The sequence below is a fragment of the Fukomys damarensis genome, unplaced genomic scaffold, assembly GCF_012274545.1.
Source record: "Fukomys damarensis isolate Sample0158 unplaced genomic scaffold, DMR_v1.0_HiC HiC_scaffold_38, whole genome shotgun sequence".
Classification (NCBI taxonomy): Eukaryota; Metazoa; Chordata; class Mammalia; order Rodentia; family Bathyergidae; genus Fukomys; species Fukomys damarensis.
In genome coordinates, this window is record NW_022900950.1 from 24820488 (window position 1) to 24847737 (window position 27250).

General features: G+C 35.1%; 1 protein-coding gene across 4 annotated transcripts in view; it reads left to right on the top strand.

The window, feature by feature from the left end:
* Nucleotides 1–27250, top strand: part of Zmym2 (zinc finger MYM-type containing 2) — a 120805-nt gene that overhangs the window by 10852 nt on the left and 82703 nt on the right. For 2 of the 4 annotated variants that reach the window (XM_010633808.3, XM_010633809.3), the window contains exon 3: nucleotides 25404–26254. In XM_010633808.3, coding sequence (XP_010632110.2) covers nucleotides 25414–26254 — 841 coding nt within the window. In that variant the 5' untranslated portion in view covers nucleotides 25404–25413. Of the gene's footprint in view, nucleotides 1–25403; nucleotides 26255–27250 lie in introns of those variants that run through there. The other 2 variants (XM_010633810.3, XM_010633813.3) reach the window with 2 other exon arrangements.

Consider the following 27250-nt stretch of genomic DNA (forward strand, 5'->3'; position numbering starts at 1 on the left):
AGGGGAAAAAAAAAAAAAAAAAAAAGCCCCAGCAAATTGTTTAAAAAAAACAAACCCAATCTTGCTCTTATTCTAAATTTGTGCTCTCAGGCAAGCCACTTTACTTCTGAGCTTTAGGGTACTTATTTGACAGCATAGCAGTGCCTGCTTTCCTGAGGTTGCTAAGGTGAGGTTTAGGAATAGTCTGTGAAGCAGGTGTGGTGGTATTTGCTTTCCAGCATTTAGGAGGCTGAGGCAAGAGAATCATGAGTTAGAGGCTTGTCTGGGCTACGTTGTGAGACTCTAGCTCAAAAGAACAAAATAATGTAGGGCTTCTGGCGGTGTTACTTTGTGCTTCCCTAGCGTGTGTGAGGTCCTAGGTTTCATTCCCAGCACTGCAAACAAAACATAACCCCCCCCCCAAATATGTAGGGGAGGTAGATGAATGGCCAGTAGTATTACTTAGTCAATAGCAACTGACTACAGGTTACCTGCTGTATGCTCCAAACATGAATTTGGAGCACTATACCACTAGTATAGTAAATTTACTTGTACTCCTTGATAGTTACCAGGATTCATATCTTTTTTTCAGCTTTGTTCTTCTTGCTTCTTTATTAGGCTACTTGTATGGTAAGTGGTCTGTCTTCCAGAATATCTGCATCTTTTCTATGTATTTCTCCTCCCCCTAATAATTTCTTTTCCCTATACTTTTCAAAAGAAATCTATTCTAATTTGCATTGTCAACATTATACATTATTAAAAGTCACTAGTGATGCAATTGTCTGATAACTTACTGCTAATTTTTGGTCTTAATTCTGTAATGTTTAAAATTTAGTGTTTTGATGTTTAAACTCTTGACATCTGGGCCTTTAAGTTAGTGTGGTCTTATATTTTGGGCTAGCCCTTTACTTTTCCTTTCTCCCAAATGCTGAGACCTTTTAAGTTTCTTTATTTCCTGAGGTACTTATCCTTAGCTCTCATTTGCTTTTTACTGTCACTTTATCCATTATTTTAGAAAGTAATGAATTCATTTATAAGGTAATTTCTATCAATTTTTTTCCTATAGTTCACAACCAGATTAACTTTTCATGCTTTAATCGCAGCACTATCTGATCACATCATTCATTTTGAAAAAAACTTGATTCATGGTAGCATGTAAAGCAAATACAAACTAAGCCTGAACTTCAAAAAGAAGAAATCAAGTAGGAAGTTTAAGTGATTTTTTTTTTTCTTTTTCAGTTAGGTTTGATTTGGAGGGATCATGTAATATACATAAATAATGAATAGGCAATATATGTAAATGAATAATTGTATGCATGTCAAAAGGACCATTCTTGAAAAGTATTTTGGTTATAAACACAGAATATATTCTTAAAATATTCAGGCAATAAAAAATGTAAAAGTCACAGAACTAGGTATGGTGGTACTTGCTTCCCAGCTTTAGGAGGCTGAGGCAGGAGGATAATTTGAGAGTACGTTTAAAGTTTTAAATATATTATTATTGTTATTATTGTTATTATTATTATTTCTTTTTTGGTACCTGGAATCGAATTTGGGTCCTTGCACATGTGAGGCAGGTGTTGGAACCACTGAGCTAAATGCCCGGGCTATTGAATATATTCTTACAATTCCCCCCCAGTTTGTCATACTAATATTTTTCATAGATACTGTTACTGTTAATAGTTAATATATATCTCTCTCTCTCCTTTCCTTTTCTTTTCTCTCATTTCTTTATTTCTTTCAACAGAATTGCATATAATTCAGCCTGGCCTTGAACTGTGTGCCCAGGCCGGCCTTGAATTTGTGGGGATCCTCCTGCCTCAGCCTCCAAGTGCTGGGATTATAGGTGTGCACTACCACACACCAGTCCCTAAACAGTCTAGAATTCTTGTAATTCCCTTCAGTCTTTGTTGCATAAGTCATCAGCTGATTGAATTCTGGTGGCCAGTGTATTAGAGCAGTTCACAAGTCTCAGTTCTATTTGATTGGCATAATGTGTAGTGAAAGATACTGGGGCTTGAGATACAAACTCTGGATTTCCCACTGTTAAAAGGTGTTTGCTGTTGTAGGAAATTTACCTGATTATGTAGAATGTTCATGTGCATAATGGGATAATTAAAATTTTGATAAGATATGTATCAAGGAAGTTGTGATGAGGGTGGTATCAAGCATGTCTTATAAATGGTAGTTATTATCGTGTTAGATTTTTGTTATACAGTCAGATGCAAAGTAGAATTCAAGGCATTAAAGGTTAAATAAAAGGTAAGGGAGCCTATTGTGTGGGTTTGGTGTCATGCTTTAATCGCAGCACTGCCTGTAATTCCAGCAGTTGGGTTGAGGCCACCTTGGGCTGCATAGTGAGTTCAAGGCTGGCCTGAACTACATACTGAGATCCTGTCACCAAAACAAGCAAACAAAAAAAGACAAAAGGGGTAAGTGAAATAAGGCTTACTGAGTAACTTCTTTACTTTGAGCTCATTTAAAAGGATTTAGTAAATAGTAAAACAAACTAGAATTGTAAATGATAGATAACATTTGTCAGTTTACTTTCTTTTTTTAATTTTTTTATTTTTTGGGTACTGGGGATCGAACTCGGCTCCCTGAGCTTGCAAGGCAAGTGGTGTGTCAGTTTACTTTCTGAAATTTTGTTAAGGAGAAAACATTGCCTTTGGTATACTCTGTATTTTGTTTGTATATGCTTGAGTTTTTTTTTTTTTTCGTACCAAGGATTGAACTCCTTGCACTTGTGAGTCAGGTGAAGGAACCACTGAGCTAAATCCCCAGCCCCTATCTTTGAGTTTTAAAAGCAGTTAGTGAGATATCTTGAGGAATATACCTCAAAGAAAAATACTGGTAAAAATTACAATGAGTATCTAATTTTAATGAAACAAGCAATACATTTTTAATAATCTGAATTGGAAAAATCATATGTATTGGTAGAATAGATTTTATTACATAAAACCTAGCCTTTTTGAAACTGATCTCATTTGCTTATTGATGCAAGTATTGCTATTTTAGGTTGGATGAGGTCTTAATCATGCAGCATTGGACATCATATAAAGAAGGTATTTTTTAATGAAGTTTTACATTTTCATTGTTCTTTTTTATATTTTAATGTATTACATGTAGATATTAGTAAAAAAGCATAACAAAGCACTCTTCAATAAAGGGTAATTTTAAAAAGTCCTCTACTCCATCATATTTAAACACTAGGAAAAACTTGTCAAAAACAGTCATTTGCCGCCTGCCTTGCAAGCACAAGGTCCTGAGTTCAAACCCCAGTACCGCCCCCACAAGTACCAGTCATTATATTGTACCATAGATGTGGAATACCAAGTGATTGTAAGAATTTTGTTTTGATGATTCATTTCCAAATTAACGATATAGTTGGAGATTACTAGTGTTGTAGTTTTTAAAGCTGTATTTGGAGAAAGAAGCATGAATTTATTTGGCTAAGGGGAAGAGAAGGATAGGATGTAATAACCTTTTTTAAAGGATTAAGGTCATGTTATTAACTGTAGATAATATAGATGAATGGAAAAATATTAAATCATGACCAAAGACTTAGGACAGAGACATTTTTATTTTAGCTTATCTCATTTTCCAAGGAAGTTATTTTAATATCCTATTTTTATAATGGGTGAACTGAGACTTGGATAAAGCGGTTATCCTATGACACATAGAAAAGGAAAGTCAGAGCTAGATATAATGGGAGGTGGAGAGGAGTTTAAAAAGGACCTAAACCCCATACCTCCCAAACAACAAACCCCTCCCTGATAATTTATTTGTTCTCTCTCCTTGTGAGAAAAAATTATTCATTTGGTAAATAGGTCAGGTACAGTGTTAATATGCTCAGGGGACATAGTGAAAAGCAGTAAAGACCCTGTTCTTTGCCCTCATGGAGCATGCAGTCTAATAGTGGATGCAGATTACAAATAAACAAGTAAACATGATTACAAGTTGGGTAAGTACAGCTGAGGAAATTTATATGGTGATGTGAGAGTATGATAGGGGAGTCCTAATTTAAATCAAGGTGAAGTGTTTGGTACAGAAGTATCTTTGAGAGTGACGTGTAAGATGAGAGTTAAGAGATGGGCTGGGGTTTTAGCCTGGTGGTGTTGCAACTCTTCACAAGGGCAAGATTCTAAGTTTGATCCCGGGTAACTCCTTACCCCTGTAAAAAAAAAGGTTAAGAGAAATGTGAAAAGTTGCTTTTCAGATAGGAAGGCAGATGGTACAAATACCACAAATAAAAGTAGCTTGAACTCTTCGACAAACCAACAGGAGATATCATCTAGCTGACAACTTAGTAAGCAAGATGGGGAAAAAGTAGGGCTGAAGTGAGCATGGGTTGCAGGCAAAGATCAAATCAGGCAGGGTTCTTAAAGGTTAGGGAAGAATTGATCGGGAAGAATTGTACGTTTTCCTGTACACAGTTGAAAGCTGTGTAGGAAGTGAACGATATAGTCTGGTTTGCTTTTTACAAGATCTTTAAGATATTCTGGAGAATATAGTAGGTAATGTTAGTAATCCAGCAGAAAAGTGATGGATGTCTAGATCTAGAAAGGTATTGGAGACAAATGGACAGTTTTAAGATTTATTTTTGGAGTAGGAGAGAACTTGTTGTGCTGTCATTGAAGAAGAAAGAAAATTCAGGATGATCTTCAGATTTTAGGTAAGGGTAGCTAGACACATAATTCCCTGAAATGGCAAAAACAGATAGAGGTTGTAGGAAATTAGGAGTTTTGAAAATCCTGATTGAGATAATTTAAGGAGCCAGAGGTATTTAAGATATTACTAAAGTCACGGGAGTGGGTAAGTTTTCCAAAAAAGTTTAAAAATTACTTGAACAGACCTTTGGTACTTTTGGAGAGAATAGATTATTCCTTACCCTAGAAAGTCTATACCCTAGAGATAACTGAATGAATTTATTAGATCAGAAGATTTTGTTCAGACTATGTCATAACCCATCAGTGGATTTTTAGTAGTTAAGTACATGAATTAGAGGAATTGTGGGCTGGGTATTTAGCTCAGTGGTGCTGCACCTACCTTGAAAGTGCACGGTCCTGAGTTTGATCCCCCGTACCCACCTACCCCCCAAAAAGATTCACAAGTATCCTGCTGAAAAAGAATTATACCAACTTCTAAAGCCATTGTAGCATTGTTTTAGGTATAAAGAAATATGTGAAAAGTTTTCGGGGTAGTTTGTAATAGATGGATGTTGTCTATTATTGGTTCCCAGGTCTTTTTTCCCACTGTTATGGAGGTTAAGAATATCAGTTTAGGGCTGGGGATTTAGCTCAGCGGTTCGGTGGCCTGCCTTGCAAGTGCAAGGACCCGAGTTCAATCCCCAGTACAAAAAAAAAAAAAAAAAAAGAATTATCAGTTTAGAGTATATTTAAGCTTTTTTCTGTGCGTGTATTAATATGCAATAATTTCATATGTGCATTTTAAGAATATGTGTACTATACCTATCTTTTCTGCAAATTGGTTATTGTAATCTTAAGTATCTTTTTGAGTTAGTAACACTATTGTGTATTTTTTTCGTGGCATGGATTTAGTAGAGTTTAGTTTATTGATGGACAGTTAGTTTATTGCTAATTTTTTGTTGTTACTCTTAATGGTGCAGGAAATATATTTGGCCCCTCCTGTCTCTTACCCTTTGCAGGCCTTCACACTGAGTTACATCCCCAGCACTTTTTAGTTTTGAGACAGAGTGTCAGTAAGTAGCTGAGTTGCCCAAGTTGGGCTCACAGTTGTGATCCACCTGCCTGAGCCTTCAAGAGTGCTAGTATTATAGGCATATGCTACCGTGCCTAACATGTGTTTTCTCTAGGTGGAATAAATACCGACAGGAATTGCTGAGTCAGTATAAGCCTATTATATATTTTATAGGTCCTGTCAAATTACTCTCCTTTGTACCACTGTATCAAGTACATTTCTAGTTTTTCCACATTCTTTCCAACTTGTGCATTATCAAATAGCCAATTTTTCTCAACCTAATAATGAGTCTTTTAAAGTATAGTTATTAATTCTTTGTTACAAATATATTTTTCACTTTGCATACTTTTAAATCTTATTTTTTTTTGGTGTATAAACATTTTTAATGTGATGAGGAAAATTCATTTCATTATTCTAAGAAAAAGGGTTAGCTATAGCAAGAAATATACAAGACTTTAATGAAGGAAACTGTGAAATAATATCATGAGCCATATAAGAAAACCTGCATGGAAAATACACATATGAATGGGAAGGTATTGATAACATTAAAAAATGCTACTTTTCCCCTAAAAAAAAAATCTAAATGCAGTGAAACCCGAATCAACCCCAATATATATGCATTAGTATCAATTTTAGAAAGTAAAAAAGGTTAAAAACAGATCCCCCAGGTTGAAGACTCAAGTTTCCAAGATTGCCCCCAACTTCACATGCCAATTTCAGGTTGTAGGTTTGGTTATTTGTATTTCTGACTGACTATATTCAGTGTTCCAGGTAGATAGTATAATTAAACAGGATCAGAGGACACCTAGGTACTGTGTGAGAAACCCCTCCTCCAACCCACCAAAAATAATTTGAGTATAGTATGCTAACATAAAAATTTACCATTTTTGTTAAAAGTGGTAATGCAGCCTGCAGTTTACTGCACTCTTGGAGGCTGAGATAAAAGTATCATAATATCCGGCTCAGCCTGGCCAATTTAGTGACTTAGGTGAGATCCTGTTCAAATAAATTAAAAAGGTTGGAAATGTAGCTCAGTGTGAAGGCCCTGGGCTGAAACTCCAGAGAACTGAGAAAGAAAAGAAAAAAACATTCAGTGACATTAGGTAATTGTTAGTATTGTGTTAAAGTGTTTGTCACTTTCCAAAACATTTTCATCATCTCAAAGAAAAGTTCACTAAGCCCAGTCTCCCTTTCCCTAACCCTGGTTACCTCTGTTCTTACATTTTTTTAAAAAACAATTTGCCTAGGGGCCAAGGATTTATTAGCTCAGAGGTTCTGCTTCCTGCCTAGCAAACGCAAGGTCCGGAGCTCCATTTCCAGTACCAAAAAAAACCCCAAAAAACTAAAAAACCCCAAAACAAAAAGCAGTTTACCTATAAGTACCTCACCAGTAGAATTATACAATCTATGCCCTTTTGTGTCTGACTTATTTTACTTAGCATGTTTTTAAGGGTCATTCATTTTCTAGGGCTGAGTATTTTATTATGTATATATACACTAGTATTTTCTTTTTTCATTTATGTTTTGATGGACACCTAAGTTGCTTCCACCTTTTGGTGTTGTGGCAAATTTTGCTATGGTCATTTATCTGTTTTAGTCAGTGCTTTTAGTTCCTTGGGGTACATACATAGGAGTGAAAGTGATAGGTCATATGGTAATATATGTGCCACTTTTTGAACAACTATCAAACTCTTTCACAGTGCTGTGCTATTTTATATTGAACCAGTGTGCACAGGGCTTCTAGTTTCTGGATCTCCTCATCAGCATGTTATGTTTTAAAATACCCATCTTGTTCGATATGAAGAGATAATATTGTTCTTCTCCTTATTTTTAATTATGGCAAAAAAGTCTTTTTTTGGGGGGGTACTGGGGATTGAACTCAGGTCCTTGTGCTTGCAAGGCAGGTGGTGAAGTTAGTCATTTTTAATACTAACTTTTAAGTGTATAGCTCACCAATGTTAAATTCATCCACACTTATATAGCAGACCTCCGAAAATTTTCATGTTGTAAAACTAGAAGTATTTGTTAAACAAATAATCCCTTAATTTTTTGTTTTGTTTTTTAATTTTGTTTTTTAATTTTGTTTATTTATTTTTATTTTTTTGGGACAGGATCTCACTATGTAGTTGAGACTGACCTGGAAATCACTATGTAGCCTAGGCTTGTCTTGAACTCACAGTGATCCTCCTGCCTCAGCCTCCCAAGTGCTGGGATTACAGCTGTGTGCCACCACGCCTGGCTTGATTTTGTTTATTGAGAAAGGGTCTTACTATATAGTTCAGGCTGACTTTGAACTCATTATGGAGCCTCAGCTGGCCTCAAACTCCTGGTGATCTTTCTGCCTCAGTTTCACAGGTATGCACCATCATGCCTGGCTGAACAAGAGTTTCTTGTATCTTTCCCTCCAGCCCCTTGTAACCACTGTTTTATCTTTTTTTAAAAATTATTTTTAAATGATCCTGGAGGTTGTAGCCAGAACCTTTTACTGAGCTGCATTCCCAACCTTTTTAAAATTATGAGACAGAATCTCATTACTTCACTAGTTGCCTGAGCTGGATTTGAACTTCTGATCCTTCCACTGTAGCCAGACAGTATATGCGTCACTGTGCCTCCTGTTACTAATTTGACTTCACATAAGGGGAGTCCTACAGTCATACAATATTTGTCCCTTTGTGAATTGCTTTTTATTTTTTACATCTTCAAGTTTCATCTATGTTGCAGCATGTATCAGAATTAATTTTCATCCTCTTTAAGATTGATAGGCTGATATGGTGGTGCATTCCTATAATCGTAGTACTTGGGAGGCTGAGGCAAGAGTATCATCACAGGTAGTTCAAGGTCCTGAGTTTGATCCCTAGTACAAAACAAAACAAAAATAAGTTCAAGGCCAGCCTGGGCTACATAGTGAGACCCTATCTGAAAAACAAAAACAAAAACAAAAACTGACCCTTAGGATACTTTTATCCCATGACATTTGTTAATAATATTGCTTTGAATATGAGTATGCAGTTTGCTTTCTGAGTGTGTGTGTGTGTGTGTGTGTGTGTGTGTGTGTGTGTGTATACCTGTCTGTCTCTGTCCGTCCGTGTGTCCCCACTTCCTGGTGTGCGGGGGATCACACTCAGGACCTTGGCACTTGCGAAGCAGACATGGTGCTGCTACGCTAACTCCCTGGTTCTCAATTTTTAAGGTTTTGAGGACCTGCCGTACTGTTTTCTATAGCAACTGTACCATTTTGCATTTCCATAGTGTATAAAGGATTTGATTTCATCACATTCTTAGCACCTATTTGTTTTTAAAAATTATGCAGTATTTGCTGTTACTAGTAATTAATAAACATTGACCATATGGACATTGCTACTCATTCTGAAGGACATAACCTTCAGAATAGAATGAGTAGAATGACTATGGCCAAACAGTGTTAATTTTCAATTTTTCTGAAAGAATTCACCAGTGAAGGTATTTGGTCCTGGGCATATTTTATGTTGGGGACGATTTTGATTACTGATTTAACTTCCTTATTTGTTATGGGTTTATTAAGATTTTTGTATTTCTTCTTGAGTTATTTTTGGTAGTTTGTGACTTTTTAGAAATTTGTCCATTTAGGTCATCGAATTTGTTAGCATTACAGTTGTTCCTAGTACTCTGTAAAATCACTTGTTTCTGTAAAATTACTAGCAATATCTCATTTTAATTTCTGCTTTTAGTAAGTTGAGGTTTTTCTTTCATAGTCAATTTAGATTGCCAAAGATTTATGCATTTTATCTTTTTAAAAACCAACTTTTGGTTTTGATTTTCTTTTCTCTTTTTGATGTTCTGCCAAATTCTTTTATTCTATGAATGGGGCATACTTTTTGTTTCTTTTATATTTTTTATTATTACTTTTTTTTGGTACCAGGGATCGAACTCTGGTCCTTGAGCTTGCGAGGCAGGTGCCAGAACCACTGAGCGAAATTCCTGGGCCCATTACTTTTTGTTTGGATGAGAACTAAACATTCAGTTCTGTCTGGTAAATTTTTAATCTCATTCTTCCAACCAGACTCTTCAGGAGTCTTTTTCACATCCTGCCCATATTGATAGCTCTCTTGCTGTCTAGTATATGTTGTGTTCTGGGCTTATCTTGATATTTCCTGCCTCTAATTTCCAAAAAAACCATTTCTTCAAGGAGTCCTGTGTTTTCCTGGCTTTTTTTTGATGGAGGATTATATTTTCTCTCTAAATATTATTTCCAGCCTTTTATTCTTTTTAAATTTATTTATTTATTTATTTGAGTTAATGGGTATTAAACCCAGGGCCTTGTACACATGAGGCAGTCATTCTGCCACTGAGCTACACCTTTAGCCCTTAATTTAATTTGTTTGACACAGGGTCTTGCTATGTTGTTCAGGCTGGCCTTGAACTCAGTTTTGTAGCTTAGACTGGCCTTGAACTTACAGGGACTTTCCCGAGTGCTGGGCTTTACAGGCATGTGCCGCCATGCTTGGTATTAAAACTTTGTTTTAGAATTTGAGACTGGAGTTCATTAAATTGCCCAAACTGGCCTTGGACTTATGGTCCTCCTGCCTCCACCTTACATAGTGCTGGGATTAGACAGCACTGCTCTATACTTTGTGGCTGGAATATCTTTTCGTATCTCTGAATTTGAATGATTTTTGTACATTTTTCTCCTACAGAGTTATCTACCAAGTTGGCCTTTTTAGTTTGTTTTCATCCCATTTGTTTTTATCATTAAGATACATTTATGTCTTGTCAGGTAAACTTTGGTTGTCTCTTTATAATTAAGAATGATGTCCAGGGCCAGGGATTTAGTTCAGAGTTTCTGCTGCCTGCCTTGCAAGGTCCTGAGTTTGATCCCTGGCACCAAAAAAAAAAACCTGTTTGAATATGCTGAATGCTTGGATATGCTGAATGCTTGGGGTTCAGAATACTTGAGTGGATGATCTTGTGTGTTGGGAGAGGGAGTTGTTGGGAAATCCCTGTTAGTGTCTTTGGTTTTTCTTATTTTTAATTTTTCATGGTTTTTTGGTTATATAACTTAATGGGTTTTATTTTGGCACATTCATACAAGCGTGTAACATACTTTTTATCATTTTCATCTTCCTTTTGCCTTAGTTTCACATTGAGGGGAATTGAGGGTATTCAATGTGTATAATATATTGTGCTTTTATCTACGCCCCCATACCTTGCCATTTATGCCCCCTCTCCCTTTACTCCTTTCCTCTTGTCTAATAATAGTTTCCTTTCTACTTCCTTGTCTTCCTTTGTAGATTCCACATAGTATAGAGAACATATAGTGTTTGTCTTTCCAAGTCTAGCTTACATTGTCCTATTTCTCAGAAGAGATCTTCCAGTTTCCTAAGTGGACAGTTGCATGGCTGGGGTTTAAGTTTGGGAATCAGGTCTCAAGAAGCACAGCCATGTCTGTATAGATTCCATTCCCCAGAGTCAATCTGTTGCTTCTCTGTGTGATTAAATATCTAAGTTTATTTAAATGGCGAAGGAATTCTAGGTACTTTACTTTTTTAGTAGATTTTACTCAGTCCTTTTAGTAACTATCTTAGGTACACAGTCTCTTTTGTAGAGGAAATAGTGCTATGGTGGTGGCTTCTGAATCTTTTGAGAATTCTGTTTTGAGCTACTGTGCCATTCTTTTTACAAATTGTTATGTACAATAGGATACTTCATATTTTATGACAAAGTGAATGTTAAGTACAGTTCAATTTAATTTGTAATAGAGTTAGTATAATGTGGGTTCAGGGTTTATCTTTTTCAGGGTAACTAAGTTATTTGCAACTAATCTGTGTTTATCTGCTTCTCCCAAAATTTTGGTGCTGTTGAATAATTCATCTTATCCTTCTAGGTTTGCTTTTTTTTTTTTTTTTTTTAATCTTACAAGTTCCGTTGACCTTTTAGTTGAAGCAAAATTTTGTAACTGTCTTCAGTAGGTCGTCCTGTTGCCTAATTTCTACATATTAATTTTGAATTCATTTTACTAATTATCTTACTGAAATAATTGTCCTTGAGGCAGAGAATCATAGTTTTCATGTAGTGATATAGCTTTTACTCTTAAAATTAAAAAAATTCTTTTGCTGTGTTTTTATTGGTTTGTACTTGAGTGCTTTATAGTAATAATGACAAAAAAGAACTGTCTTCTTTTTTTTGGTGGTGGTGGTGGTGCTGGGAATTGAACCTAATGGTTTTTGCATGCTCTGCAAATGCTGTACCACTGAGCTATGTTCTCAGTATCCTTATGCCATTCTTTAATGATAATGCTTTCAATATTTTTATTAAATTTGGTATATTTTGGTTTGCTATTTTATGTATATTTGTAAATTTCAGACCTATTTCATTAGGAATTATAAAAAAAATTTTCTTTTTGAGAAAAGATCTTGCTATATATGTAATTCAGGCTGAACTTAACTCACTATGTAACCCAAGCTAGCCTTGAACTCATGGCATTCCTCCTGCCTAAGCCTCCCAAGTGCTGGGATTACAGGTATGTACTACCATACCCAGCTATAAAATTTTAAATTGATAAGTAAAGCTATAATGTTAGCCAAACACATTTTGACTAATACTTAGAGAACTTGGGTTTGGGGTGTGTGTGTGTATGTGTGTGTGTGTGTGTGTGTGTGTGTGTGTGTGTTGTGTATGTATGTATGTTAGTACCTAGGGGTTGAACCCAGGGTATTTGAGACAGGACCTCACTAAGACACTGGGACTTGCCACCCTCCTATCTCACTCTCTCAAGTGCTGGGATTACAGATGCATCACCATGTCTAGGTAACTTTCTTTGCAGTTCTTTATGATATCTACAAAACTTTCAGATTGGCTTAAAAGGGTGATTAAAAAATACAGTTAATGTTTAAATTTTTAAAAATTTGTAGTAAAAGACACGTTCGCAAGACTGGTGGGGATTTGTTTGAAGTGAGAAGAGTACTACTTTAAGGGGGAGTAATGGCAATGTGTCTTTCAGTGTAATACATTATCTTAATTTAAGCATTCACTGCATTTTTTTTATCACTTCTTGTTGATCAACTGTTTATGGCAATTTCTGCAAATTAAAATACTGTGTGTGTACTCCTCCATCTTATTTACTGTAAGACATTTGGTTCTTTGTTGAAGTCAAAATGACCATGAAAGATAAGTGTTGTAAATCCATTCAGGACTTCGAGACAGTCAATCCGCTGTAGTTAGACACTCATGAGAGAAGACTTCCAGAAATGCATAAGAAAATGGTAGGAACAAGTGGGAAAAGTGTTTTCACAGTGAGGGGTGGTATTTTGAGGAACACTAATGGCAATATAGCTTTTCCTACAACACTATTAAAAATATAAACATTCATCCTATTTCACAGCAGTGCTTTTTAAACAAATTATTTAAAAAAAGTTTTAGTACATATTTGCCACACATAGTGCTAATTCATCATAGGGAATGTGTACCTATACATAATGACATGTATCTTAATTCTTTTCTTTTCCCCCTATTCCACTGCCCTGCCTTCAACCATTTTTCTCCTCACCATTTACAAAAGCTGTGTTTCTATTTTTCTCTTCCATTTTCTTCTTTTCCCTTTTCTCTTCCTTGTTCTCTCTAGCTGGTCCTTCATTCTCCTTTTCATTTGAAAATGTTCTTCCTGCTTCCCAGTATCTATCCTCCATTTTGCTCTTTATTATTTACCCTTAGGGTTTCTCATACAAAAGAAAAAATGTGAAATTTAAACTTGTGTGTCTTATTTCACTTAAAGTTATGGTACATCTGTTTACCGATAAATGATTCAAGTTTATCCTTTATGGCAAAGTAGCACTACATTATATATAAATACCACATTTTCTTTCTTTTTTTTTCTTTTTTTTTTTTTGGTATGAGGGATTGAGCTCAGGACCTTATGCTTGCCAGGCTGGTACTGTGCCACTGAGCTAAGTCCCCAGCCCTATACCACGTTTTCTTTATCCACTTTTAACTCTTTTGAAAAGATGCCTAAAAGGGAAATTGCTGGGTCAAATATAACCTCTAGTTTTAGTTTTTTTAGGAATCTCCATACTGATTTCCATAGTGGTTGTACCTGGTTACACTCTCACCAACAGTGGAGCAGTTTCTTTTTCTGTATAGCCTTGCCAGCATTTGTTATTGGTTGATGTCTTGATAATAGCTATACTTTCTGGAGTGAGATGGAATCTCAGTATTTTTCTTTTGCACTTCATTAATGACCAGTGATGTTGAACATTTTTTCATATATTTATTTGCTGTGTGCATTTCTTCATCTGAGAAATGTGTATTTATTTCAGATACCCAGTTTTGGAGTTGGTCTTAAAATTTGAGGGGTCTGATTTTTTTTTTAGTTCTTCATATATTCTACATATGAGTACTTTGAGGAATAGCTGATGAATTTTTTTTCCCATTCTCTGGGTGGTTTGCTGTGCAAAAGCTTTTTAATGTGATGTGACCCCAATTGTTGTTTCTTGGTAGTATTTCCTGCGCAGTTGGGGTTTTGTTCATAAAGTCTTTGCCTACATCTATTTCTTCAAGAGTCTTACCTAGTCTGTCTGCCAGGAGATTGTTTCTGTTTTTATACTGTATTTAGACCTTTGATCTATTTTGATTTTAGAGTAATACATGGTGAAAGATATGGGTCTAGTTTTAATCTTCCAGCATGTGGAAAGCAAGTTTTCCCAGCATCATTTATTAAAGAGGGTATCTTTTTTCTAGTGAAGATGTTTAGCATCTTTGTCAAAGATAAGGTAGCTGAGTGTGCTTAGAGTTGTTTCTGTATCTTCTGTTCTATTGATACTCATTGATCCTTTGGTCTTTTTTTTTTTTTTTTGACAGTACCATTCTGCTTTTATCACGTTAGCCTTGTATTATAACTTGAGATTGGGGATTGTGATGTTCCTGCATTTCCCTTGTTGCCCAGAATTGCTTTTGCTATTCTGGGTCTCATTGGGATCCATAAGAATTTTATGATTCTTTTGTCTAGTTCTGTGAAGTATGTTAATGGTATTTTGATTGGGATTGCATTAAACCTGTGTAAAAGTTTTGGAAGTATGGCCATTTTTACTATATCCAAGAACAGGGGATATCATTCCATTTTCTGATAGTTCTTTGATCTCCCTCTTTTCAAAGTACTGTAGTTTTCAATGTAAAGTTCCTTCACTTCCTTCTTAAATTGATTCCTAAGCATTTCATTTTTCTTCATGCTTTTGTGAAAGAGGTTGTTTCCCTAATTTTTTTCTCAGTGTGTTTGTTACTTGTGTACAGGAATTTTTTTGGGGGGGTACTGGGGATGGAACTCTGGACCTTGTGATCTTGTGTTTGGGAGCCAGGGGATGGCCCCAGGAGTTTTTAAGTGTTAACTTTTTATTTTGCTACACTGTCAAATTTGGTTATTCTAGACACTTTCATTTGGTGGAGTTTTGGGAGTTTTTATGTAGGTATCATGCCATCTGCAAATAGTGGTAATTTAACTTTTTCCTTTCCTATACATTTCCTTTTATTTCTTTTTCTCCTCTAATTGTTCTGGTTAATGTTTCCAGAACTGTATTGTTCAGGAGTGGTGATTGGGCATCCTTGGCTTGTTCCTGATTTTAGAGTGAAAGTTTTCAGTTTTTAACAATTTCTTGGTTACCATGTTGGCTGTTGGTTTGTCATAGATCGCTTTTATCAGATTGAGATAAAGAACTATTCCAGTTTTTTTTAAGAGTTTCTATCATGAATGGGTGTTGGACTTTGTCAAATGCCTTTTTTGTATCTGTTGAGATGATCATGTGGTTTTTGTCCTCAGTTTTGTTAATGTGTATATTACATTTATTGATTTGCTTATGTTGAACTATCTCTGCATCCTTGGGATGAATCTTATTTTGTCATGGTGTATAATCTTTTTGATGATTTGCTACATTCTGTTTGTCAGTATCTTGTTGAGGATTTTGGCATCAATGTACTTAGTGAGATTGACCCATAGTTGTCTTTCTTGGTTGAATCCTCTGATTTTGGTATCAGGTTAATGCTTGCTTCATGGAATGACTTTGAGAGTATTTTTTCCTTTTCATTTCATTAAAGAGTTTGAGGAGTGATTGCCTTAGCTCTTCCCTACACTTCTTAAAGAATTCATCAGAACCTGGGCTTCCTTTGCAATTTCTTTACAGAGTTTGAGGAGTAGTGGCATTAGCTCTTCCCTAAAGTTCTTATAGAATTTAGCAGTGAATCCATCAGAACCTGGTTTTTTTTTTGTTGTTTTGTTTTTGTTTTTGGTGGTTTTGTTATTGCTTTTTCCATTTCACTGCCTGATAATTACTTAGAATTTTAATATCTTTTTGGTTCAGCTTTGAGAATTTTTATATCTTCTTGGTTGAGCTTTGGTAGGTTGTATGCATCTAGAAATCTGTTTATTTCTTCTGAATTTTCTGTCTTATTAGAGTACAGGTTCACAAAGTAATACTGATGATCATTTGGGTTTTTTTCAGGATTTATTGTGATTTCACCCTGTCAAATACTAATTGCATGTATTTGGGTCTTTTCTTTCCTTCTTTTGATAAGGTTAGCTGAGGGGTTGCCTATTTTATTTAATCTTCCGAAGAACCAACTCTTTGATTCTTGATTGATTGTATTTTTTTTTCTTAGTCTCATTGCATTAATTTCTATTCTGATCTTTGTAATTTCCTTCCTTATATGAGGTCTGGGTTTAACTTGTTCTTCTTTTTCTGGAAGCTTGAGGTTCAACATTAGAATATTTGAGCTCGCTCTGATATTGCAATGTGGGAATTCATCACTATCAGTTTCCCTTGTAGGACTGTTGTCATTGGGTCCCATAAGTTTCAGTATAAACCTGACATGGGGTTGGGTTGGGGTCTGAGTCCTTCAGCTTATAACACTCTTGAAATCTCTTGCCAGTCTGACCATGGCTACCTGACTCTGGATGTTTCCTGTGGTTGTCCCTCACCCAGTTGCTATGACAGTTAAACACTGGGATGAAGTCAGCTCACAGCAGCTCAAGAGTCCTGAGCTTATTTGTCCCTCTATAAAATGGCATCTGGCCATGAGTGCTCTCTTGGTGAAACAGCAGTTGCTTGGATTGGAGTCAGCCATTAGCTGTTGAAGTACACAGCTTTCACTGCTCAGTTCCACTAGTGCATTTTTCCCTTGAGGCCTCTGAAGTGTTTCTAGTTTTGATCTTCCTTTCAAAGGCCACGATGCAGGAGAAAGAAGAAAGTGCAGATTCTCTTTTTATTTTTTATTTTTCTGTGCTATGGTCTCAATTTCTCTGTAGGCTCCAATTTTTCATTCAGAGCCTTCCTTGGTCCCAGGGATCCATGTCTCTCCTTTTTTTCTTCCTCAGGTTATTTTTTACTATTTGTATTTCAAATCTTAGAGAGCTAGAGAGGTTGCTGTTACTGCTCTTCCTTCCTTCTTCCCGGGTATCTGTTGAAACACTTTGAAATACTTTGTTTTGCCATTTTAGTTTTTTGATCCTTTATTAGCTTTTTTTTTTTATAAGAACTGCTGTTTTCTTGTTACAAATGACAACATTTATGTTTCACCATCTTTTCATTGTTTCATTTCTTGTGTTGATTCTTACTGAATCAAAGTAGACATTTGTAATTTATGATGAAAATCATAAAGATGCTTAAAAATGGGAAACTTGCTGAAACCTTGAAGTAGAGGCAAAAATGGGCTGGTGATTGTTTAGAAGTGTGATAAGTGGCTTTCACACTGAATTATCCCTTTAAATTTTACAAAGAGCCCTGTGACAAGTTTTATACTTGTTGGGGAAGATTAAAGCTCAGAGTAGTGAAATTGTTTACTCATTGTTAAATAGGTAATTTGAATTAGCTTGTGGTAGAAAAGTGCCTAATGGTTTAGCATGAAAATTAGTGATATTAATTACTTTTTTTCCCCAGCTTTAATTGAGTTTATTGGTACATTTTAGGGATACAGTACAGTTACATTCATTGTTGGGATCTTGTACCTCTACATGACAGGTCTTGGTTCTCACTTTTTCACCTTGTTACTGCCCTCCCTTCACCCCCTCCTCTCCTCCCCATCTACAAGCACTTTATTTCCATCTTTTCTTGATCTCACATTTTTTTCTTTTCCCTTATTACCCTTCCCCTATCCATCTCACCTTCCCTACACCTTTAGCCCCTTTCTTCCCATTTCACAATGTCAGTAATCTTATTAGGATCTTATGTATTACTGCAGTTTATTCAGACCAGAGAAACTATTCGGTATTTACACATGTGTGACTTATTTATTTCACTTAGGAGTATATCTTCAATATGTATACATTTTCCTATGAATAAATCTATTTTCTCATTCTTTATGGCTGAGTAATATTCCATTTTATAGAAAATATCACATCATCTTTATCCAGTTTCCAACTGATGGGCAAATGGGCTGTTTCCAAGTTTTTGCTATTAAAACTGTGGCACTATAAACATAGGTGCGCCCATATTACTGTGATATGATTCTTCTAATTCTTTTAGAAAGATACCCAGCAGAGGGATGCCTGGATCAAATGGAACCTCTAGTCCCAGCTCTTTGAGGTATCTCCATATTGATTTCCATAGTGGTTGCACCAGTCTGCACTCCCACCAACAATGGAGAAGGGTTCCTTTCTCCCCATAACCCTGCCAACATTTGTTATTGTGTGATTTCTTGATAGCAGCCATTCTTTGTGGGGTGAAGTGGAATCTCATTGTTTTTTTCATCTGCATCTCTCGAATGACCAGTGATATGGAACATTTTTTCATATATTTACTTGCTCCTTTTACTTCTTTGTCTGAGAAATGTCTGTTCATTTCGGATGCCCATTTTTGAATTGGGTCTTTATATTTGGGGGGACTGAATGTTTTGAGTTCTTTATATATTCTAGATAATAGTCCTTTGGATATTAATTACTCTTGTTTATGTGCAGAAGATCCTTGGTTTGAGTCCTCAGGAAAACACACACAGAGGGAATGGAGTAGATTTTGCTTGAATAATGGAGAAATGTTCAGCTCTTAATTGGTATTATATAACATTTATTAAAATAATGCTATGGGTTAATAGAAACAGCAAAGAACAAAAGATTTTATAATGTAAGCTATGTAAAATCCCAGCTAAAACACAAAATGTAGTCATTCATTAGCTAACTAAAAGCCCCAAAGACAAGACACATAGTACAATCAAGTACTACAAAACAATTGGCAATTTTCAGTTTCAATTCTTAATTGGGTTGTTTTTCTTTTCTCTTATTTTGGGGGGAGGGGTGGTATCAGTGCTGGGGATTGAATCCAGGGATTTGTACTGATCTACATTCCTGCCTTTTCTTTCTTTCTTTCTTTCTTTCTTTCTTTCTTTCTTTCTTTCTTTCTTTCTTTCTTTCTTTCTTTCTTTCTTTCTTTCTTTCTTTCTTTCTTTCTTTCTTTCTTTTTCTTCTGGTGGGGGGAGGGTACTGGGGATTGAACTCATGCTTGGGAGGCAGGCAGCAGAACCACTAAGCTAAATCCCGGCTCTTTTTTAAAAAGTTTGAGACAGAAATTGCCCAGACTCTGCTTGAACTTGGAGTCTTCCTGCCTCAGGTTAACAATTGATTGTCCTTCTTTATTTAGACTGTTTTGTGGGTGAAGCTTGTTAAATAGTGATTCTTAGAAGTGAACACTTTTACTAAAATTATTGTGTTTTGTGAAGTAGGTTACTGTGTAGTTAAGACCTCCTATTCTTTGTCACTGTGTTCTCTATGAGGAAACTGAATTGACACTTAGCAGCCACCAGAGGGTACTGTGAAGTCAGTTAGCTTTTCTTTCCAGAAATTTTTATTTTCCTGTTTCAGGTATGCTAAAACATAGAAAGGAAGTAGAGCAATTAAAAGCCTGTACATTTTATAACATCAGTAGATTTAGGCTGAGCTTTAACTCATTTCTCTGAAAATAGTTGCTAAGTCCAAACTTATGACAAGTGAATGTTAACTACAAGTTTAATTAATTAATTTTTTAAATCTCCTTTTAGCTTGGCTTTTGTGAGCTTCATATCTCTTCCTTTTGAAGCTTGTGTAGTTTGGATATTGATTTACTTATTGTTTTATTAAGTGGCTGCATTTCTAAAAAAAGTAAGAGCTGCATTATTGCCTTATTTTTCAATACTTAGTTGCTGGCTTATATTCTTATTCTATACTTAAATGCATTTAAACCTGTAAAATAGAGGTCATGAGTTTACTATATGAGTTTGCTATAATATTTAATTGGCACAAATATTTGGCCAATCATAAGGAATTAAACATATAACTATAACCATGTATAACATGTAACTATATCCTTGCATTTAAAAAATTAATTAAATTAGTTGTGAAAATTTTTAATTGAAGTATTAAGTATATTTCAATTTTTAAAATTTAGAGTGGTAATGTTAAAAATTTTTTTTCTTCAACTAAAGGTTGTATCTGAAAGTTTTCCCTATTGTTTCATTATGAAGAAGTTTTTCTTGTTGAGGAGCTATTTATTTATTTTGCAGTACTGGGGAATGAGCCCACAGTCTTCACATTGTGAGCTATAGCTCCAATTTTTAAATAAATTTTATTTTTGTTTCATAACAGGATCTTGCTGAGTTTCTCAGGCTGGTCTAGAACTTGTGATCTTTCTGCCTCAGTTTCCCAGAATACTGTCACTACTCTTGTTTCAGCTACTGTCCTCTCTCACTTGGACCATTGTGTGGCTACCTAGTTGACATTTTTGTTACTACTTATGATTTAGTATAATTCATCTCCCTTATAGCCAGGGTGATCTGTTTAAAGCATAAGATTGTATCAGCCCTTTTGTGAAGATCTTAGCAGTGTTACCTGTTACAGTAAAATGGTAAACAGTTTAGAATTCATGCTTACTCTGGGCAGAGATGTTCACTTGTCTTGTTTACCAGTTTTTCCCAGGTGCTTCAAACAGTCTTGTACAAACTAAGCCCTCTCTTTTGAATGTAATAAATGAATCAGCCCACTGCCTGACTAGCAGGCAAGTTCCTGAGTTTATCCCTGGTACAAAAAAAACAACAACAAAAAAGAATCAGCTCAGAAACTGTTATTTGAATATAGCAGAGTAGTGAAGAATTATCTCGTAGCTTTAGAGACTTGGATATTCATCCTGTGATCTGTGCGACTTAGGTATCTCTAAACTACAATTTCTTAATTTAAAAAGGGACAAAAGTTACACCTAATATTTTTTGCAGAGGACTGTAATATTGTTTATGCCCAAAGCAGGCTGTGAAGAGTTAACCCCACAATTGGCTTGTTTTGAGAAGTGAGTCTGGCTGAAGCCTACGTGCCAAGGTCAGAGTAACTCATACCCAAATTCTGTCCTCACAACTAAAACCTTCAGACTAAAAAGACAGTTTCTAATTATAATCATATGTTTTGTCTCTTGTATTCCTAATTCGAGAATGCTTTGTCTTGTCCTTTATAAGCCTTTTCTTCGTTAATTTCCATAAAAAACACACATTGCCTTTACTCCAGTTGATTGCCAATAAAAGTCAGTGCTTAAGACTGTCCAGTACCTATTTTGGTTGCACTGGCATTGGTTGTCCTGGCACTCCACTTTCTCTTAGTTCTGTCTCTTAGTGTGTCTTTTTCTCAGGCCCGCATCACACACTGGACAAGTGGAGACTAAAACCTGACTACAGAGATCTCCAACAATTGGTGCCCAATGTGGGGCTCGAACTGGCTCAGTGAGGCTACTCAAAATTTAAAAAAAAATTTTTTTTTTAAAAATTGACAACAGTGCTCCTCACATCAAGGTCAAAGACAAACACACACAAAAGAGGTAGGTGCTTGAGATGCAAAAAGATAATAGAAATAGCTGAGACTAAAACACAAGGTAATCACTTTCAGCTGAAGCTGGCCTGCAGTGTTAAATGCTGCAAAAGATAGCTAAATATAATGTCATTTTTTTACACACAAAAACTTTAGATATAAAACTTTAAAAAAGTATCAGAATAATGTTCAGACAGCTCAACAACAACAAAAAATTATCTCCCTTGAGACTTTAACTGAGATCATGACAATGTAGAGCCTTGTGTTCTCAGTTTTGTGGCCCAAACAACTGAGCCTTCAAGTCACTCAAGCTTCTGCTCCACAGCAATCAGCCACTGGTAAAAACTATTTAGTTTTGGTCTTAAAACAACTGCTTATCATATCTGCTGTCTTTCACACTGCATAATTGCCTTTCAAAAAAATATAACATTGTTACAGACAAACCTCAGTGCTTCCCCTCTTAAAGAGGTTGAGCTACCTCCACCTCCATTTGAGTTGCTAAAATCACAGGTCAAAAACATAAACTGGTTGGCCTTATTGCACCAGAGGGTGCTGGCAAGGCATTGAGGGTTGAGAAGGGCTTCCACTCAGATTAGAAAGAACTAAAAATAAAAAATAAATAATAAATTAAAAACAGCTAAAAAAGTAAAAGAAAAAAGAAAAACCAAAATAGTAAAGAAAAAAAAAACACTCCTGGCTTTTAAAGCCCCAAGGCCAGTGCCGTGTTACCATCCTGATGCTGCCTACAAAGGTCTGAAGTCAAAAATAAAGCACCCCCCCAAAAAATAGAACTGTGTTCTACCAGACATAGAAATTAAAAAAAAAAATCAAGTTACAAATTTTAGCTAATTAATAAATGTCTTTGTTTCAATTTGAGTTGATGTTTAATTAGTGTACTTAAAATATTTCTTTATACATTACAAATTCTTAAATTATAATTATAGGGTTAACTTGCTTTTTTCTATACTTTGATTAAAAACTCAAGGTTACTACTGTTCTTTTGACAGCCAGTCAAATTTTAAAATATAACAATCTAAAAACAAAAACACTTTAAAATTTTAATAGCTAAGGACAAGTTTGTTTTAAAAGGTTTATAAGTAAAACAAAAATAAAAATAAAAAGGCTACAAATAAAAGATATTCTTTTGATATAAAAATTTTGTCTTGTTAAAAAGATAGAGATACACAAGACCAGAAGGCCTAAATACATAAAATGTACAAAAGTGATTTATCAAAAAAAATATATGTTTTCTTGTTGGTTTCACGTTTGTTATAAAAGGTTTACATTTACAGACATAAACTTATATCAGTAAACGTTACTTAAATGGGTTACTGTAATATGTTTACATTGTCATCAAAGGGTTAAGTTCTAAATTTGTTGTTGTGGTATGTTTACACTTGTCATTTTTAAAAGATTAAATTTCTATAAAAAAACAATTTTTATTTAAAAAATGCTTTTGATAACCAAAGTAAAGGATATAAAGTTTCATACATATAATTGTGGTAATTATTATTAATTTTCTAATATGCTAAATATTTTCATGCTTTCTGATTATATGTTTTCTAATATATTGTTTATAATTATAACCTTTTGATTAAATATTTGACTTTCTTTTACCCTCCAACTATTTATAATAGATACATTTATAAGTTAATATATTTTCTTCAGGTAACATATTATAAAAAGATTTTTTAAAAAATTATTAAATTTTCAATCTTTTTACAGCTAAAATTAAAATTACAAGAAATATCAAATAAAATAATCTTCATTAATAAACCTAAAAGCCAACAATTTACATTCACTATTTTAGTCCTTTTAAAACAGTTTAACAAATATACTACATTTTCTACCAAAATCCACCAAATTAATTTTATGAAAAATTTATAATTACTAAATTACAACATTTTATTTAAAGCCTATTAAATTAGCTCCCTAAATAGAGCCTCTAACTAGTCTTTCTTACATCAGCCCTTTTCAACTTAAAACTCTTACATTAAAACTACATCCTTTCTCCCCCAACTAAAATAAAAAATATTCTTTATAAAAATTATTATAAACAGCTAAGTAGGTTAAACACTTCTAAGTCCTTATAAATCCATTAAATAAATCACAAAAGTATATTGTTAAGTGTGCTCACCTTTCCCTAAAAACACAGTTACATTTAAATAAAAGTGGGGAGGGGTTTACAGCTACCTCCACAAGTTCAATTAGATCTTGTAACTTTCACTTAAAATGTTTTTAGATCCATGTATAGAAAATAAATATGTACAAAGATGGTTCTACAGACATATCCTAGACACTAGTGTTGTCAAAGTATGTACTAACTAAAAAGTAAATGGCTCAATACAATTAAAACATAGCCAAGATATGCTTATTTTTCAACAAAAATAAAAAGATGCTGTGGCCATCATCCCCAAATATACAGCCATAGACCAAGATAGATTTGCTGCAAGCAGCACCATGTGACATCCCTGCTAAAAGCCATACATAGTCTACATCTAAACAACTCCCCTTACCTGCTACGGCTACGTCATACAAAGATCACCAAATCTGATACAGCTGCCATTTTTAAACAGAGAAGGGGAGAAACAGAGGACTGTAGTATTGCTTATGCCCAAAACAGGCTGTGAAGAGTTAACCCCACAATTGGGTTGTTTAGAGAAGTGAGTCCGGCTGAAGCCTAGATGCTAAGGTCAGAGTAACTCGTGCCTGAATTCCGTTCCCACAACTAAAACCTTTAGCCTGAAAAGACAGTGTTCCAATTACAGTCATATATTTTGTCTATTCTGTTCCTTATTCAAGAATGTCTTGTCCATTCTGAGCCTTGTTTACATTAAATTCCATAGAAACCACACATTGCCTTTACCCCAATTGATTGCCAATAAAAGTCAGTACCTGAGACTGTCCAGTGCCTTTTTTGGTTACACTGACATTTAGTTGTCCTGACACCCCACTTTCTGTCTCCTAGTTCTGTCTCTTAATGTCTTTTTCTCAGGCCTGTGTTACACACTAGACAGAGACTAAAACCTGAATACAGGGCTCTCTGACAGGATTTAACTAAGAAGTGGGTTGTATGAACTTTTGTGGTTTTTACAGCAAACTACCAGAAATTTGGTACTTGAAACAAAAGAAATATATTCTCTCACATTTTTGGAGGCCAGAAGTCTGAAAGTAGTTTCACTGGGATCAACTCAAAGTATCAAGAGGGATACACATCCTCTGGAGACTTGTGGGAAGAGTCTTTCTTGTCCTTTCTGTATTCTGGTGATTGCCAGTGTTGCCAATCTCCCTCCATGATCACATTGTGTTCTCTTTGGCTTGTAATCTTCTTCTAGCTCACTCTTGTAACTATACTTACTAACCTCTCATTCTAAAATCCTTATCCACACTCATATCTACATAGATCCTTTTCCTGTATAAGAGAATGTAGATTCTAGTGATTAGGACCCATTATCTTCAGTTACATTATGCAGCTTGCTACAAGCACAAATGTAAAACACATAGCATAGTGCCTGGTGTGAAGGACTTGAATTTTCTGGATAGGGGGAAGAAAGATTTAAAAATTTCAGAAAAACTTAATCATGTGAGCTAGGGAATACAAGAAAAAGGATTTAAAAATCAAGATGAATAAAGGGAAGTTTTAGACCATATTTAATTTAGTGGATAAATGGAATATGTAAATTGAAGGGGTTTTATTGTTAGCTTTTTATTTTCCTGGTCAAACTTGTGGGAATATTTATGTTTTCAGTGTTAAGGGTTATAGAATAGATAATATATCGTGGGAAGAGGGTAATATGGTGACAGTGTATGGTACATGATTTCTGAAAATTGGATATTTATCTTCTTAGTTATCCACAGTGGTTTTATTTAGAGTGGCATAAAAATCCTATACTGATATTTTAATAACTCTTTTTTTCCCTCATTTTCCTAACAGGTTCTTTGGCATGGACACAAGTTCAGTGGGAACATTAGAATTGACTGATCAGACTCCTGTTTTATTAGGGAGTACAGCCATGGCAACCAGTCTCACGAATGTAGGAAATTCATTTAGTGGTCCACCTAACCCTTTAGTATCTAGATCTAATAAATTTCAAAACTCACCAGTGGAAGACGATGATGATGTTGTTTTTATTGAACCTGTACAACCTCCCCCACCTTCTGCACCAGTGGTAAGTGATCAAAGAACCATAACATTTACATCAAAAAATGAAGAACTGCAAGGAAATGATTCCAAAATTCTCCCGTCCTCAAAAGAACTGGCTTCTCAGAAGGGAAGTGTAAGTGAGACAATTGTCATTGATGATGAAGAGGACATGGAAACAAATCAAGGTCAAGAGAAAAACTCCAATTTTGTTGAAAGGAGACCTCCTGAAACTAAAAACAGAACAAATGATGTGGATTTCTCCACTTCCAGTTTTTCAAGAAGTAAGGTAAATGCAGGAATGGGTAATAGTGGTATCACCACAGAACCAGACTCTGAAATTCAGATTGCTAATGTTACAACCTTAGAAACAGGTGTAAGCTCTGTGAATGATGGCCAAGTAGAAAATACTGACGGGAGAGATATGAACTTAATGATTACACATGTAACATCACTGCAGAATACCAACTTGGGAGATGTCTCTAATGGACTGCAGTCAAGTAATTTTGGTGTTAATATACAAACATACACCCCATCTTTAACTTCACAGACCAAGACTGGTGTAGGACCTTTTAATCCTGGTAGAATGAATGTGGCAGGAGATGTATTTCAGAATGGAGAATCTGCAACTCATCATAATCCTGGTAAGCAGTAAGTGATAGTCTAATTTTTAAAGATGAATTTAAACTTCTGGCTGACTTTTTTGTTGTAGCAATTGGTGTTACCTTTTTTAGTTTTGTCATATGTTAATTCTGTGGACTTTTATGGGAGGAATTATTAGAAAATCACAAAATGATTCATGTTTTAGTATGTGTGCTGCTAAAGCAAGCACAATGATTTATGTTTAAAGGATTAAAAATAATCTTTATTACATTTGACATCTTGTCATATTACCACTTTTTTTTTTTGAGTCAGGGTCTTGCTATGTAGTTCAGGTTGGTCTTGAACTTGTAATCCTGCCTCAGTCTCCCAAGTTCTAGGATTATAGGGGATGAGCCAGCAGGCCTGGAAAAATGAGCCATTCTTCATAAAAATTTTTAACCTAGCTAAAAGGCAGCTTTGCATAGTATTTTGTTTCTTGGATTTTTGTTTTGTTTTTTGGTTCAATTAATGTTATACTATATTTTCTCATATCATTGTCATTATACAAGTTTTAATGGTTGCCCAGTGGGTATTGATTTCTATTTCTATATTTGGCTTTTACATTGTTTCCTGCATTTTGTTACTGTGGGTAAAAGATGAACATCTTTGTTCACATTTCTATTTCCTTTGATTATATTGCTAGAGATAAGGTTATTGGGCCAAAAAGATACCATTATTTCTCATAACCCCCAGTGATTTTTTTTCCTTTTTTGGTTTTTTGAGACAGGGTCTCACTAAGTAGTTGAGACTGACCTGGAACTCACTATGTTGCTCAGGCTGGTCTCGAACTCACAGCGATCCTCCTGCCTCAGCCTCCTGAGTGCTGGGATCACAGGCGTGCACCACCATGCCCGGCCATTGATTTTTTTATTTAAAAATATGTATCTGGTGTACAGTTTTAGAAGTAACTGTTACTCAAATTTGACTCTTTTTCCCTTGTGTGTGTGTGTGTGTGTGTGTGTGGGTCAGTGTGGGTGTGAGCATTTTTAATTTATGGA